Source organism: Alosa sapidissima, chromosome 17 (assembly GCF_018492685.1).
Source record: "Alosa sapidissima isolate fAloSap1 chromosome 17, fAloSap1.pri, whole genome shotgun sequence".
NCBI classification, from domain to species: domain Eukaryota; kingdom Metazoa; phylum Chordata; class Actinopteri; order Clupeiformes; family Clupeidae; genus Alosa; species Alosa sapidissima.
In genome coordinates, this window is record NC_055973.1 from 21,864,083 (window position 1) to 21,877,660 (window position 13,578).

Genomic DNA, 13,578 nt, shown 5'->3' on the forward strand with positions numbered 1-13,578 from the left:
CGTGTGTGTGTTTGTGTGTGCGTGCGCGCGCTATTTGGGGGGTGGTGTACTTTTGTCTGGGGATGTTTGTTTCCCTCTGTGTGTGTGTACATGCGCGCGTGTGCGTGCGTCTATACCTATGTGGGTGTGTGTGGGGGGGGGGGGGGGGGGGGGACTCTCTGCTTTATATGGGTTCTTTTGTATGCACTTCTCTCTGTATGATTGTGTATGTGTGTGTGTATGTCCATACTTGTATGTGTGTGTGAGATGTGTCTCATCCCTCCCTGCCCCCCAGGCCTCTCCCAGCGGTGAAGCAGCTGCCGTCGGAGGAGGGGGCTCAGAGTGACGAGGAGTCGGACTACATGATGCCCAACTCGCGGCCCGTGCTGCCCCCCATCAGCTCCTCCTCCCACGTGGAGCCCGCACCCAGGCCCCCTCAGGCCCCCGTACTCAACTCCAGGTACCGTCACGTCACGTGTGAAGTTCTGTGTTTCGTTCATTTTCAGTTGGGGGCAGGCCGCGGTGACGTAGAACGGTGAAGTTCTATGTTTTCAGTCGGGGGCAGGCCGCGGTGACGTAGAACAGTTTAGTTCTATGTTTTCAGTCGGGGGCAGGCCGCGGTGACGTAGAACAGTGAAGTTCTATGTTTTCAGTCGGGGGCAGGCCGCGGTGACGTAGAACAGCGAAGTTCTATGTTTTCAGTCGGGGGCAGGCCGCGGTGACGTAGAACAGTGAGTTGGGCAAAGCGAGTGGAACACGCTGGGGAATATTATGCAGATGAGTAGTGGGCGGCTGCCAGTCAAATTGTTTGTTGTTGCCTTTGACAGTTGCAAAATTGCAGGACTATGTTGTTTGATCGGTTAATTTGACTACTAAGAATAACTTTCAGGGCTTTGTAAGAGGTTGCTGATGTTGCTGGTACACTAGACATTGAATCAGGGGCTTACTTTGATAGAGTGCCAGTTCAGATATTAAAGGAGAATTCCGGTGTGATATTGACCTAAAGTGTGTTGAAACATGATACCGAGTGTGAACGTATGTCTCATAGCCCATCTCGCCTTGTCCCCTGCACTCCAAAATCTGGCGCTAGTTAGCCGATGCTACCAACAGCTTTTTCAATGGTGGTGCTTCGGCATCGGGCTAGCCATGCAAATAAATCACTGTTTTACACCATTTACGAGGCTCAATGTATCTCCACACTTCATTGGTAGACAGGTATGATAAGGGATCAGATTCCAAAAATAATTCCGTGGAAATGCATGGATTCCAGTTGCTGCTACTGGAAGAAACTGGAATCCATGCATTTCCACTGAATTATTTTTGGAATCTGATCCCTTATCATGCCTGTTCATTCTTACTCGTCGCTCGACTTATTGTGACTAAATTCAAGATGGCTGCAAACGCTAAACTTCGTGAAGATACTGTCTGTATAAATCGTCTTGTAAGTAAACTACCAGTGCTTTTTCAAAGTTCTCAATGTCTCGTTTTAAATGTCAGGGCCCTCGGAAGTCTACCAATGAAGTGTGGAGATACATTGAGCCTCGTAAATGGTGTAAAACAGTGATTTATTTGCATGGCTAGCCCGATGCCGAAGCACCACCATTGAAAAAGCTGTTGGTAGCATCAGCTAACTAGCGCCAGATTTTGGAGTGCAGGGGACAAGCCGAGATGGGCTATGAGACATACGTTCACACTCGGTATCATGTTTCAACACACTTTAGTTCAATATCACACCGGAATTCTCCTTTAAGACAACTTACTTTGATAGAGTGCCAGTTCAGCTATTAAGACAAGTAACTGGATAGCCAACTAGCAGACTACTTAGCTAATAATGGCACGGCCTCAGAGAGAGGGAAGAAAGTGTTTTGCCTCGCTTGCATTTAGCGCTACTGTTAGGCCCATGCCCATGCCCATGCCCCTGCCCCCCAGATCCCCCTTCTCCACTCCAGATACCCACTCAGCACAGCACGCTCCCCCTCCACACACCAGACATTACCCCCAGCCCCCACCAGACATGATGTGGCCTTGTGGGGGTGGGGGGATTTTGGAGGATTGTGTATGTGATTGTGTGGATGAGTGTGATGTGGCATTGTTGGGGTCAGGTTTAGGCGCGTAATGCTGCTGACTGTGATGTGGCCTTGTGGCATTGAAAGTGGGTTGGTGTTTAGTGCGATGTGGGGGGGGGGGGGGGGGGGTCGGAGGTGGGTTAGTGTTGTGGACGTACACGGTTGGGAAGGAAACGTGACTATTGGTCAAAGCAGCAGGAGTAACACATAGAACAAGCAGGTCAAAATTCAAGATAATTTGCACCATATGGTTGGTGGAAACACGCTTAACAACACCTTGTGGAATCATGATAACGCTGCATTCAAATCCACAGCGCTGAACAAACACTCTTGTGGGTATATTACTAGTTTATTAGCTCATGTGCTTTTAGTTTATGACACCATGGGAAACTGAGCCAACTTTACAGCTCTGTTAAGGGCAGTTAGTCTAACAGCCGGGCTGCACTGGGCACGCACCAGAAGCTCTGTGTTATAAAATAGTTTTAGAAGAGTTTTTGAATTTGCGCACCACTTGGATCACATCTGGAGTAGCCAGTTCCATTGATTACAGTGGAAGCTAGTTGTTGTAGCATGCACTATGGGAACTAAAGGCTTCAGTTGCGTACCAGGTGTAGCCCGGCTGTAACAAGGTGTAGGTGTTGACATGGACTCTGAGGGTGCTGCTAGGTGCTGAGGGGTGTGTGTGTGTGTGTGTGACTGAGGATACTGCTTGGTGCAAAGGTGTGTGTGAGACCCTCAGGATGCCACTAGATGCTGAGGTGTGTGTGTGTGACTGAAGGTGCTGCTCGGTGCTAAGATTTGTGTGTTGTGTGTTTCTAAGGACGCTGTTGAATGACTTGGACTCTGACGGGCAGCAGATGTACGAAGCCATGTACAACATCCAGGCCCAGGCCATCAACACTCCACTGCCACAGCAGGCACGCGATTCTGGTACGACACACACACACACACACACACACACACACACACACACACACACACACAAACATATACACGTGTGCATACACACACACGCACCCACACCCACACCAGGCTCAGGCCATCTTCACTTCACCTGCCACAGCAGACACATGACTCTGGTGACACTCATAGAAACCACACACACACACACACACACACACACACTCACATATACAATGGTGTAACCCTGCACTTCTCTGCTCAGTCTTAAACACAGTGTTGATATCTGTTCCTGTTGTGTGTTAGTCGGTATGAGAGTCGGTGTGTGTGTCAGCGTTCAGTCTCACTCACTCTTCTTAAACCCCCCCCCCCCCCCCCCCAGACTACTCAGAGCTGCCCCCCCTGGCGAGTACCAATGGCCCCCGAGAGCGCGAGCGAGACCCTCCGAGCGAGGAGGAGGAGAACAGCTACGACATCCCCAAGCCGCCCCTGCCCATCGCCCCGGCCCGACGCACGCTCTCTGAGATGGGCAGCTCCTCGGCCAACTTCAGCCGCCTGTCTCTGGACAGCGATATCGGCAGCAGTGCTGCAGGTGAGATTGGAGCGCTGTTGTACTCTTTGTCCTTTGACTCTGCCAGACTGTGGCTTGTCCAGTTAGTCACATTTCCAATTTCAAATGAGTGTGTTGCTATTATGCCAATTCCTTGCTTTGTTTGTATTCTCCAACTTTACGGGATGTCATAGGAGAAGATTACGAGCTGTTTTATTGGCAAAGGGAGGCTTAACAAGGTATTACATGTAGGGGTGTTGAAAATATTACAAATATTAACAATATAAAAAAATTATGAGATTTTCCTTTTTCTCAGAATAAATTAGCCTCCCTAAAAGGTGGGATTTTTCCTCATTGTTTTTTTATTTGGAGATTACGATAAATCACCTTATTTAAGGCCCATTCACACCAAGAACGATAACGATAACTATAATTAAATATCGTTCTTGTTAATATGAATGACGACGTTCACACATAAACTATAACGATAACAACATGAACGATATCAGTGGGGATCACTTTCAGAGCGATTTTCAGAACGATAAAAAGCTAATAGCCAATCAGAACCCATCGAATTTTAACCGTCACATTCATTAACACAAGGAGAAACTTTGTTTATCGTTCTTTAGTGTGTACGCTTTTATTGTTATGGTTATAGTTATCGTTATCGTTCTTGGTGTGAATAGGCCTTTTATACATGATTTTAGTCAACTTTACCAGTGGTGCCAATAATTGTGGAGGGTACTTTATATGTATTGATTGTGGCTAGTGGGTTTAATAGAAATAGATGAAGTAAAAACCTCTCAAATTATGGGTTTTAGATTAACGTGTTGCAATTACAGTGCCATAATGTTCCATTGAATTATTGCAAATATACATTTTAAATGTCAGTTTGTTAATGAAAAATTGCGCTTCTTCCCCAGCGTTCTCTGACTGCGAAGCTCCTGAACGTCCTCCGAAGCCACTGCCCCGCCGGATCAACTCGGACCGGCGCCCGAGCCCCGTGCCCCCGCCCACCCCCATGCCAGTGCTGCCCTCTCTGCCCTCGCTTCCTGTGGCAACAGCCCCAGCCTTCAGCAGCGAGATCGAGCACCTGATGAGCCAGGGCTACACCTACCAGGACATCCAGAAAGCCCTGCAGATCGCCCAGAACAATATCGAGATGGCCAAGAACATACTGCGCGAGTTCGTCTCCATCCCCTCCACCGCTCATATCCTTACATAGCACCCTCTCTCTCCCTCACACACACACACACACACACACACACACACACACACACACACACACACACACTCCTCCATGCTTCTGGCAGGATGACCCCTGCTAAAAGCTTATCCTCACTCCCCAGAGCGACGCCGTTTGTTACCGTGGCGATGCATTGTTTTTGCGCACACGTGTGGTGTAGCCGCCCGCGCCTCAGCCTGCCTGCTTCTCCGCTGAGACTGACCACCAGGCCGCCTGGCTCACACTTGGCTTGAGCTCCACAGACTGGCTTTCCGTGTGTCTGTGTGTCTGTGTGTGTGTGTGTGTGTGTGTGTGTCCCAACACACATATCAGGGTTGTCTTCTGCATCACAGTGTTTGTAGATCAAGTATTGATGAGGACTATTTCTTTTTTTCTTTCTTTCTTTCTTTCTGTCTGTTTTGCCCAAAAGTTGTCACTGGTTGTGAAGTCACCTCAAGGCAATGTGTCATGGAGAATAACAATTAGAAATGTGTATCTGTGTGTTAACAGTAAGTTAATATATAAACCAAAACGGCTACAGATGATATAGCTTACACCGCTTTTGGTGCAGTCCCTGCTATGGGATGGACAGGTTGTGGGTGTGTCAGTGTGTGTTTCCAGAATTACGTGAACAGCAAAAATGCAGAATCTCCTAGATGTCACATGTCCATAGAGCAGAGGATTGTGGGATTGATCCAAGCCTGACTTGGTCTGGGTCTGCCAGATCAGTAGTACTGATTCCTCCTGGCTAGATTCGTTTTGGACCTAGCGTCCTTTTAATGTGCTGGGTCGGTACTCTCTGTGTGTGTGTGTTTGAACTGTGCACTGCTTGTGTTTAATGTTCCTGAGCATAGAGAAAGCGTTGGCATAGAGACCGGCAGTAGCCTTGAATCCATAGCCTAGACCCAGCAGGTGTGTAGATGAGTGTGCTCACACTGTCCCCTCTAGAATATGCTGTGGGTTGCTAAACTTGCTCACAGTATGATGTCCACAAGGATGAAGAATTGACCTCTGGTAGCTGTTTTCCACCCCCCTCAAGTGTGTGTGAGTGTGTGTGTGTGTGTGTATGTGAGTGAAAGAGAGCGCGAGTCTTTCATTCAGCCAAAGCATAGCACATGGTTTATGATGAGGAGCGACAGCCCTGGGTCAGTGTGAGTGTGTGTGAGCTTTTTGAGTGGAGAGCAGGACAAACCTCAAACCGAAAGAAAGACTGCCTGTCCAACAGACAGCCCAGACTTATGTGAAGATGACTGGTGGATTCTACCACTCCAACCACACACAGACACACACACACAGACACACCTGGCCTGTTCCTCCTCACCTCCCTCAACAACTGCCTCTGAATGTCTCATTCATACAACGACAGACTTTTAACAGCCACCAAACAGAAGACCGAAGGAAAGAAGGAACACAAGGGGATGAAGAAAATCCTCTTTTACTGCTGACCGGCCGGGGTGTGGTCATGCAGGGGTCTGTCTGTGGAGAAACAGGACGTGTGTGTGTCTGTGTGTGTGTGTGTGTGTGTGTGTGTGTGGAGAAGCATTAGAGAGAAATGGAAGGAGAAGAGGAGGAGGAAAAGGAGAAAGAAGTATTGTCTGACACGACACAGAGCTATTCTGTGCTCCCAGTGTTCAGTGTGGGAAGGGGAGGGGTTCTCTATCTGAAGTTGTTCATCTTAGTGAATCGTCATTGATTACTTTAATATATTATTGTTATTATTATTATTATTGTTGTTGTTGTTGTCGTTATTATTATTGTTATTAATTCAGAAGTGCTTTACTGCTGCTGCTATTGTTAGTGCTAAACTATTAAGCCTTAACTGTACATTTGTGGATATTGTGTTTAACCTTTTTTTTAAAGTGGCAGTATCTCTATTGGAGTCATGTAGCATACTTGAAATTGATAAGCAGCTTGTGCAAATACAGGCCCAAGTTGACCTTTTTTCCATCTTTTTCTGTGTGTGCGTGTGTGTGTGTGTGTGCGCGCGGTGTTCGTTTTAGTGTCTGGATAATTGCACATCTGGTACCTCTCAGGTACCCCTCAGCTCTCAGAAGTCAGTCACACAGAGTTAGGAGCCATGCAAGAGCAGCCATAAGTAACCACACACACACACACACACACACACACACACCCTTCTCCACACTCATAAGTGTGTGTTCTTCACTCCACTCATAACTGTGTGTGTGCTTCATATTTTAGTTTCTTTTCCCACTGCTTGGTAAGAGCTGTCTGGTGTAGTCAGTCGAGACGCCATATGTTGGGGAACTTTGCACTGACACCAGAGATATCTGCGTTTCTCTCTCTCTCTCTCTCTCTCTCTCTCTCTCTCTTCTGTATTCATGGGAATGTGCAAAGGAGCCGTCTGCAGAACGGCAACAGAATGCCCCAGACTTAGTAGAGTCGGATGTTGTTGAGTGTTCCCCTGTCAGGTTTGGCTTCCAGTGAACTCATCTAATCATTAATACTGGCTGTGATTGCACCATGTGAATTAGAGATTCTGTAGTTTCAAATCGAAACTTTTTATCTTTGTGTCATTTCATTCATTTAAATACTGTACTTGTTATTGGTGCGTGTGTGTGTGTGTGTCCTCTAACATTTTTTGGCACCGCATACAGATACCATACAGTGCTCTGATACTGTCACTTTAAAAATCAAAAGTGTATAGAGTTACTTATATAGAGAGTTTGTGTAAATGGCGTCATTTTGGTTTGATTTCATTTTGCATTCCTGTACATGTCAGAATTTTATTTTTGTTCAAGATTTTGTTTACTGATAAGAATTATACTGTGAGCAGTGCCATATGTTAAGTGTGTTTTTTTTTTTTTTTTTTTTTTATAAAGAAAAGGCCTTTCTTTCCTTTTAAGAGTGAATGGTTTCTGGTTGTTTCTGTGCGTCTCTTGCCTGTTCTCACGTCTCCAGCATCTTGGTTCTGTAAGAAGCTGGCTCTGCTTGAATGAGTCTGGTTGAGTGTTTCCTACTCTGACCACAAGAGGGAGCCCTATGCTCCCCCATCACATTTTAACCCATGAATATTAGATGCCTGTTTGTGTTTGGTTTTACCTAATGCTTGACTTTGCCCTCTCCTTTGGTGTTCATATCAATATGGACGTGTTCCCAGTACTGTCAGTCAGATGTGTAGAGTGGGTGATTTTTTTTATTTTTTATTTTTTCCTCTTTCCTCAGTCAGTCCTCATAGGAAGGTACGTTAAGTCATTGATATGGTACAAGATCATCGTGTGTGTGTGTGTGTGTGTGTGTGTGTGAGTGTTTGTTCCATTGCTGCTCTCTTCCTTGGCAGACGCGTTTCAGGTGATGTAGTAACAAAGTGAAGGGGTTGTGCGCGCGCGTGTGTGTGCGCGATATTTTACTTCAGCAATGTACACACAACGTTCATGAATGTCAGTCATGATTTCTATCCGTTAAGCTTGCGTAGCAACAACCTTAGCAGCTCCAGTAACGGGTTATTTCGCTGGGTTGTCGCACCCTCGGCGTGGCCGAGTGGAACGGAGTGGAGTGTAGCGGTACACTGAAGGATGCCCTCTGCAGTAGCCTTACGCCCTACCTGTGTGCTTGCAGCACCTCTGATGCCAATCTGTACCTGTGCCATACTTCTGTTGGAATCACTTCATATTTCACATGAGAGTGTGTGTGTGTGTGTGTGTGTGTGTGTGTGAGAGAGAGAGAGAAAAAGAGTGTGAGTGAGTTTCTATCTTTTAAAAGCCTTTTTTTTTTTTTTTGCTCTGTGTGTCTGTGTGCGGACTTCTCAGCTCGGTTCTCAGATGCTCATCGTGTCGCAGTGCGCCATGCCTTGTATCAACAGTTGAAATGTACCAGCTTGTCTGTGTCAGTGTGGATTCACTTCCGTGTCTTTGGGTTCAGAGGGAGAAGCCAAAGGACCCGTAGGGGTGGGTATTGGGGTGGGGTGGGGTGGGGGGGGGGGTACTGATATGTTGAAACCTGTAAAGTGGGGTTCTAAACTGTTGGTCATTCTGGACTGGTCTTCAGCATCGAGCTCTGAAACCTCACTCCGCTGAAGACGACTTGTTGAAATGAATTATATGAATTACTGGGACTTCGCTCATCCGCAATGTCTTGTTAATATGAAGATGATAAATTTAAATCTATTGACAGTTTCTGTGAACAGGAGACTAATAGGGAGTAATGAGAATGAATAACACGTTCACCTGCAGAGTACAAAGTCATGGAGAGCAGCAGATTTGCCTTGGTTTTGATTATGTACATTTTCTTCTTTTTTTTTTCATTTGTCAACAAATAAAGACTAATGTTATTTATTAATTGTCCATGATGTACACCAACCCAGAAAAAAAGCATATAAAGTCATTTTAATTTTGAAATTTATACATCTGTTATTAAAGCAATTTTTAATAAATGTATAGGGTGATTTGCTCTTGCTTTATGTTCATGGATCACACACACATAAGCTCCTCCCTCTTCCCAGCATCCACCTCTCCGTGGTGTAGGTCTTGTCCTGATCTCAACTTCAGGACCAGCAGCACCTTCCACTGTAGTTATGGCGATCTGTTTCCACGGTTTCATTTTAAACAGCAGGCCTCTGTGATGCCCCTAACCCAGACGGAATCCCTATGGAGGCGTTCTAGAACCACAATAAATTATGGGCTCTGGAAAAGCCAAGTTACCACATCCTAGTTTTCAGGCCAAATATGGCCATCTAGTGCTAGGTTAGTGGGCCTCACTTCATACTGTACATTCACCCCAAAGTAGGTTACAGTTAAGCTGTGCGCGGTTACATTTTAAAGCTCTCAATGTTTTAAAAGTTTTTGAAATATTGTTCCAAGCGTCTGTTTTCTCAAATGTAGGCTAAATCTCAAGCCAAATCTGAGTGTAGGCTACTCCCCATAGACTCCTTAAGCCCACTAGTCTGTCAGGAAGGCAATCGTTGATTCAAGAAGGCAACTGAAGGCAGTTAAATTATGCCTTATTGCCCAGGGGTTTCGTTCATGGTATGCTTGGACAACCCAAGCAAAACTTGCATGCTTCAGCCTGTTTGATCAGTCATTTCAGCCCTGCTCTAAGCATCTGGGCATTATGACCTGAGATGTCTGTTATCAATGTGTAAACTGTCCATACCAACGTAGTATTTCAGAGATTTTGGATTGGTGAATGATGATGCATAAACTGCCGTTTTGATTGTGCAGTTCAGTAGAATTTGATTTTTGTTCAGCAATTAGCATGTAGATTTATGGTATTAGTTTTTTTTTTTTAATTTTACATTTTAATGGGATAGCCAACTAACCTGACTCTCGCCAGATGAATTTCGTTCCGCCTAGCTCCACTCATCCATCTGGGATCAATACATTGAAGTGTTGCTTCAGAAGGCTGGGGCTTATTAAAAAATAAATCCTTGCATAAGATTGGATAAGCCACTTGTCCGTCATGTAATGACGTGCTACTTCAACCACTCACATCGAAGCCAACCCATGACGCTGAGAACAGTCTCACAGTCGCTTCTACGCTACGTCACATCTATGAAACTCCCGCCCTGCGTCCTGGTTGGCTCTACCATAAAATCTGGTGCAGAAATCACTCTCAATGGAAGAGGTCCCAGACGGATGTGAGTGAAGCTTGGCGGAGCTAAGCGGAACGAAATTCATCTGGCGAGAGTCAGGTTAATAGCCAACAGCTTCCATATATAATTCATCACTATTTGAATTATTTTAATTTCCTTAGCATCTCACAAAAACATTTGACATATCTGATTGATCATGGTGGTTTAACCCTTTTGTTGTGTTCATTTTATGTTCCCTAGTTTTGTGTTCCCAGTCAAAAATGACTGCTGCATTATGACTTATTATAAGTCTATAGTAACACATATTTGCATCTAATGTTGATAGACCTTTGTATCAACTTATGTTTTGTTGGATATTACCAGTTTTGAACTTCCATTTATGGCCTGCAGGCATCATTGACCTGAGCTCATGCATGTCAGAAAGGGGAAGATTCTATTGGGGAAAGGTTCCAGTGGGGACTGGCATAGAAGCAAAGAGGGGGGGGGGGGGTGAATGGGGTGTGTGTGTGAAGAAGCACACATAGAGTCCATCTGATCAACAGGTATGTTCCTGGACTCAATTTTATACACTGACCATTTTCTCACCCATTCATTTCTAATGGCCGGTCATTTTGGGGGAACACAAAGGGTGTTCTAAAGTTAAATCAAACACCAAAAATTGTTATGAAAATGATCAAAATTATTTGCTTTGTGTGTTCAGATGACCTGTGTTTAACAAAGGCATGGAGCTTCATGATAGTCAGAATGGAATGAGGGATGATGCTCTTGAATTCAACAATGTCCTTTTCAATATATTTAATGGATGAAGTTTTCCAGAGAACTTGTCGAGCACGTCATCACTGCCACTAATTTTATCCCATTGTTTTCTCCAGAAGCTTGACCTGACTTGACAAATGTGTTTGCCTGGATCAAAATGGAATTCCCTTATTCCACCTGTCAGCATGTCTGGGATGTTTGTTTGTTTCTGGAACTCTCTAAGGATGACTGCCTCTGCTGCAGCTTTCACATTCAGTGGCTCCCCAGCTGGCTGGGATTTCAGTACTTCAGTTGTCAAACTGGTTGATTAATTAACTAATTAATTTGCTCCTCTATCAGATGCTGTGTTAAATTCAGATGTCAACTAGGCTATTTGCTCTGCTATGTCAGTTTATCTCTGGATTTGGCCACTCTCCTGTCCAACTACAACATGTCTTGTTTTCTAGCTCAGTAATTTCTTGCATTTTTTCCACACAAGTCTCCTCAATGAGCTCATGCTTTAGGCTTTTGAAGCGTGTGTCAATATTTGCCTTCTGATTCATGAACTCTTTATTTCCATCCTCTCTGAAATACCTCTACATCTCAGTCAGATCAGTAGGGTCAATACATTTTTCCTCAGTTAATTTCTAAACGACTGTTCACCATAATTTCAAGGTTTTTGTTGTTGTTGTTATTGTTGTTGAACGCAAATGTGTGTAACCTGGATGTTTAGGCTTCATTTGAAATATAACATAATAAATAAATATTTATAAATATAATATATAATATAAAGACAGACGTATCAAGTAAGTGGGAGAATATCACCCAGGAATTCTGATATGATCAATAATTATGACCGCCGCTAGCAAAGCTAGCGAAGCGGTCATATAGGGATTGTCAAATTGTTTTTTTTTTTTGTTTTTTTTTCCCCCCGTCATCTACTTCCTGAATTTTTGGTCAACGATACCCGGGACACCGAAACACCGGGACACATGAAATTTGGTGGGTATGTAGCCCCACTAGACTTTTACGGAAAAATTTCGTTTCGTCCCCGGGGGCCACTCCCCCCCCCCCTCCCCCCGTGCTGGGCCCCCCGAACCGCAAAAAAAGCAGTTTTTCCTAAATAACTACCTGAACCGTGGCACTGAGGATGAAGAATCTTTTATGGTATGTTGGTCTCAAGGGCCCACATCAACCTGGCCCATAATCACTCATTTGTGATTTGCACCCCCCCGGTAAAAAATGAAAATGCAATATTATTCTGCTTTAATCGCCCCTATCTTCAGTTAAGATGTTCAGAACTGCACCAAATTTTATGTGTATGATTGACCTGGCCAAGTTTCGTAGAATTTCATCCATGGGGGGGTCTAAAAAAAATTAGGTTATGTGTACATTTAGTGACTGTACACTCATTGGCCTGTAGATGGCGGTGCACACATATACACATGCACACACACACAGGCACCCACATACTATCGGTATTAGAACGGCCGATACATAATTACAAATTCAGTAGGATTAAAAGAAAGCCAAAATAAATATTCATCATCATCATCATGGCTGCATTTCCAGTATTGGCGATAAGTAGTCATTTGTCCACTAGATGGCGCATCTTTGCAGTGAGACGTAATTTTGTTGGAAGTTAAAAGTGGGTTGGAAAAACAATGGACGCTTCCTACAAGGACTGTAGTTTACCGAAGAGAACGTCTAATAAGGATAGGACGATGTTCACATGAAATGTAATTCTCCCATTTCTTCTTGAAGTCGAAATAAATCTGAGGATGTTTATCGGACATGCTTGGTTTTTACTGCAGGTATGTTAATCTTATAATATCAGTAAGGACCTATAGGTAATGTTACCGCGTTGGTTGAGTGATGGAGGCCAATTTGATTGATTGCATTTGTAGAAAACTATAAATGCGGTTATACCAAGCAAATTGATAGCAGCACTGTAATTGTATCTTTCGACTGTCATTTGTTGCACGTGCTACAAAAATCATTCTGTGCAATGGAAGATTTACCAACGTTACACCGGTGTGATACAGTTTTGCCTACATGCGTGAGACTGAGACGCCTGTTTATTTTGTTTTAAGTGCGTGCAGGGTGTGAGAGGGGAATCGATGTGCTTTGATTCCAGCTTGGTAGTTGTAGTCTGTGAAATTAAAAAGCACGTGTGTGTGAAGTACATCCAAACAATGACACCTTCATTTCATTATGGCTGCTTTAGCAACACACCTTAAGCTACTGTGTAGTGGGTCCCATTCAGAAGTGGCTACTTCATTCGCGCTTTCCTTGACTCATGGAGCTGCGTGAATTTTATTACAACTTTTCGCCACGATATGTCCGCTTGATACTGTAAGGCGTAAGCCATTGGTTTCCAAAGGAGATTTTATTTGTGTCGCCAGCATAGCCTATTGACAATTTATGTTGTAAATAGGCCTACCTTATAAGCCTACCTGTAGCTTAGGGAAGCTAACAGCTTTCTATTAGGATCTAGTTTGTTAGTTACAGTTTTGTCATAACTCCCTGAAGCATTTTTGCATTTACAATAGCCAGAGCGTGGATATCTCAATCG

General features: G+C 44.5%; 1 protein-coding gene across 1 annotated transcript in view; it reads left to right on the plus strand.

Moving 5' to 3' along the window:
• cbl (Cbl proto-oncogene, E3 ubiquitin protein ligase) overlaps nt 1-9,114 on the plus strand; it is a 46,031-nt gene extending 36,917 nt beyond the window's left edge. The window contains 4 exon segments of the mRNA XM_042068861.1: nt 247-439; nt 2,866-2,975; nt 3,328-3,537; nt 4,419-9,114. Of these exon segments, the coding sequence (XP_041924795.1) occupies nt 247-439; nt 2,866-2,975; nt 3,328-3,537; nt 4,419-4,720 (815 nt within the window). The 3' untranslated portion in view covers nt 4,721-9,114.
• Nucleotides 9,115-13,578: the final 4,464 nt, after the last annotated feature.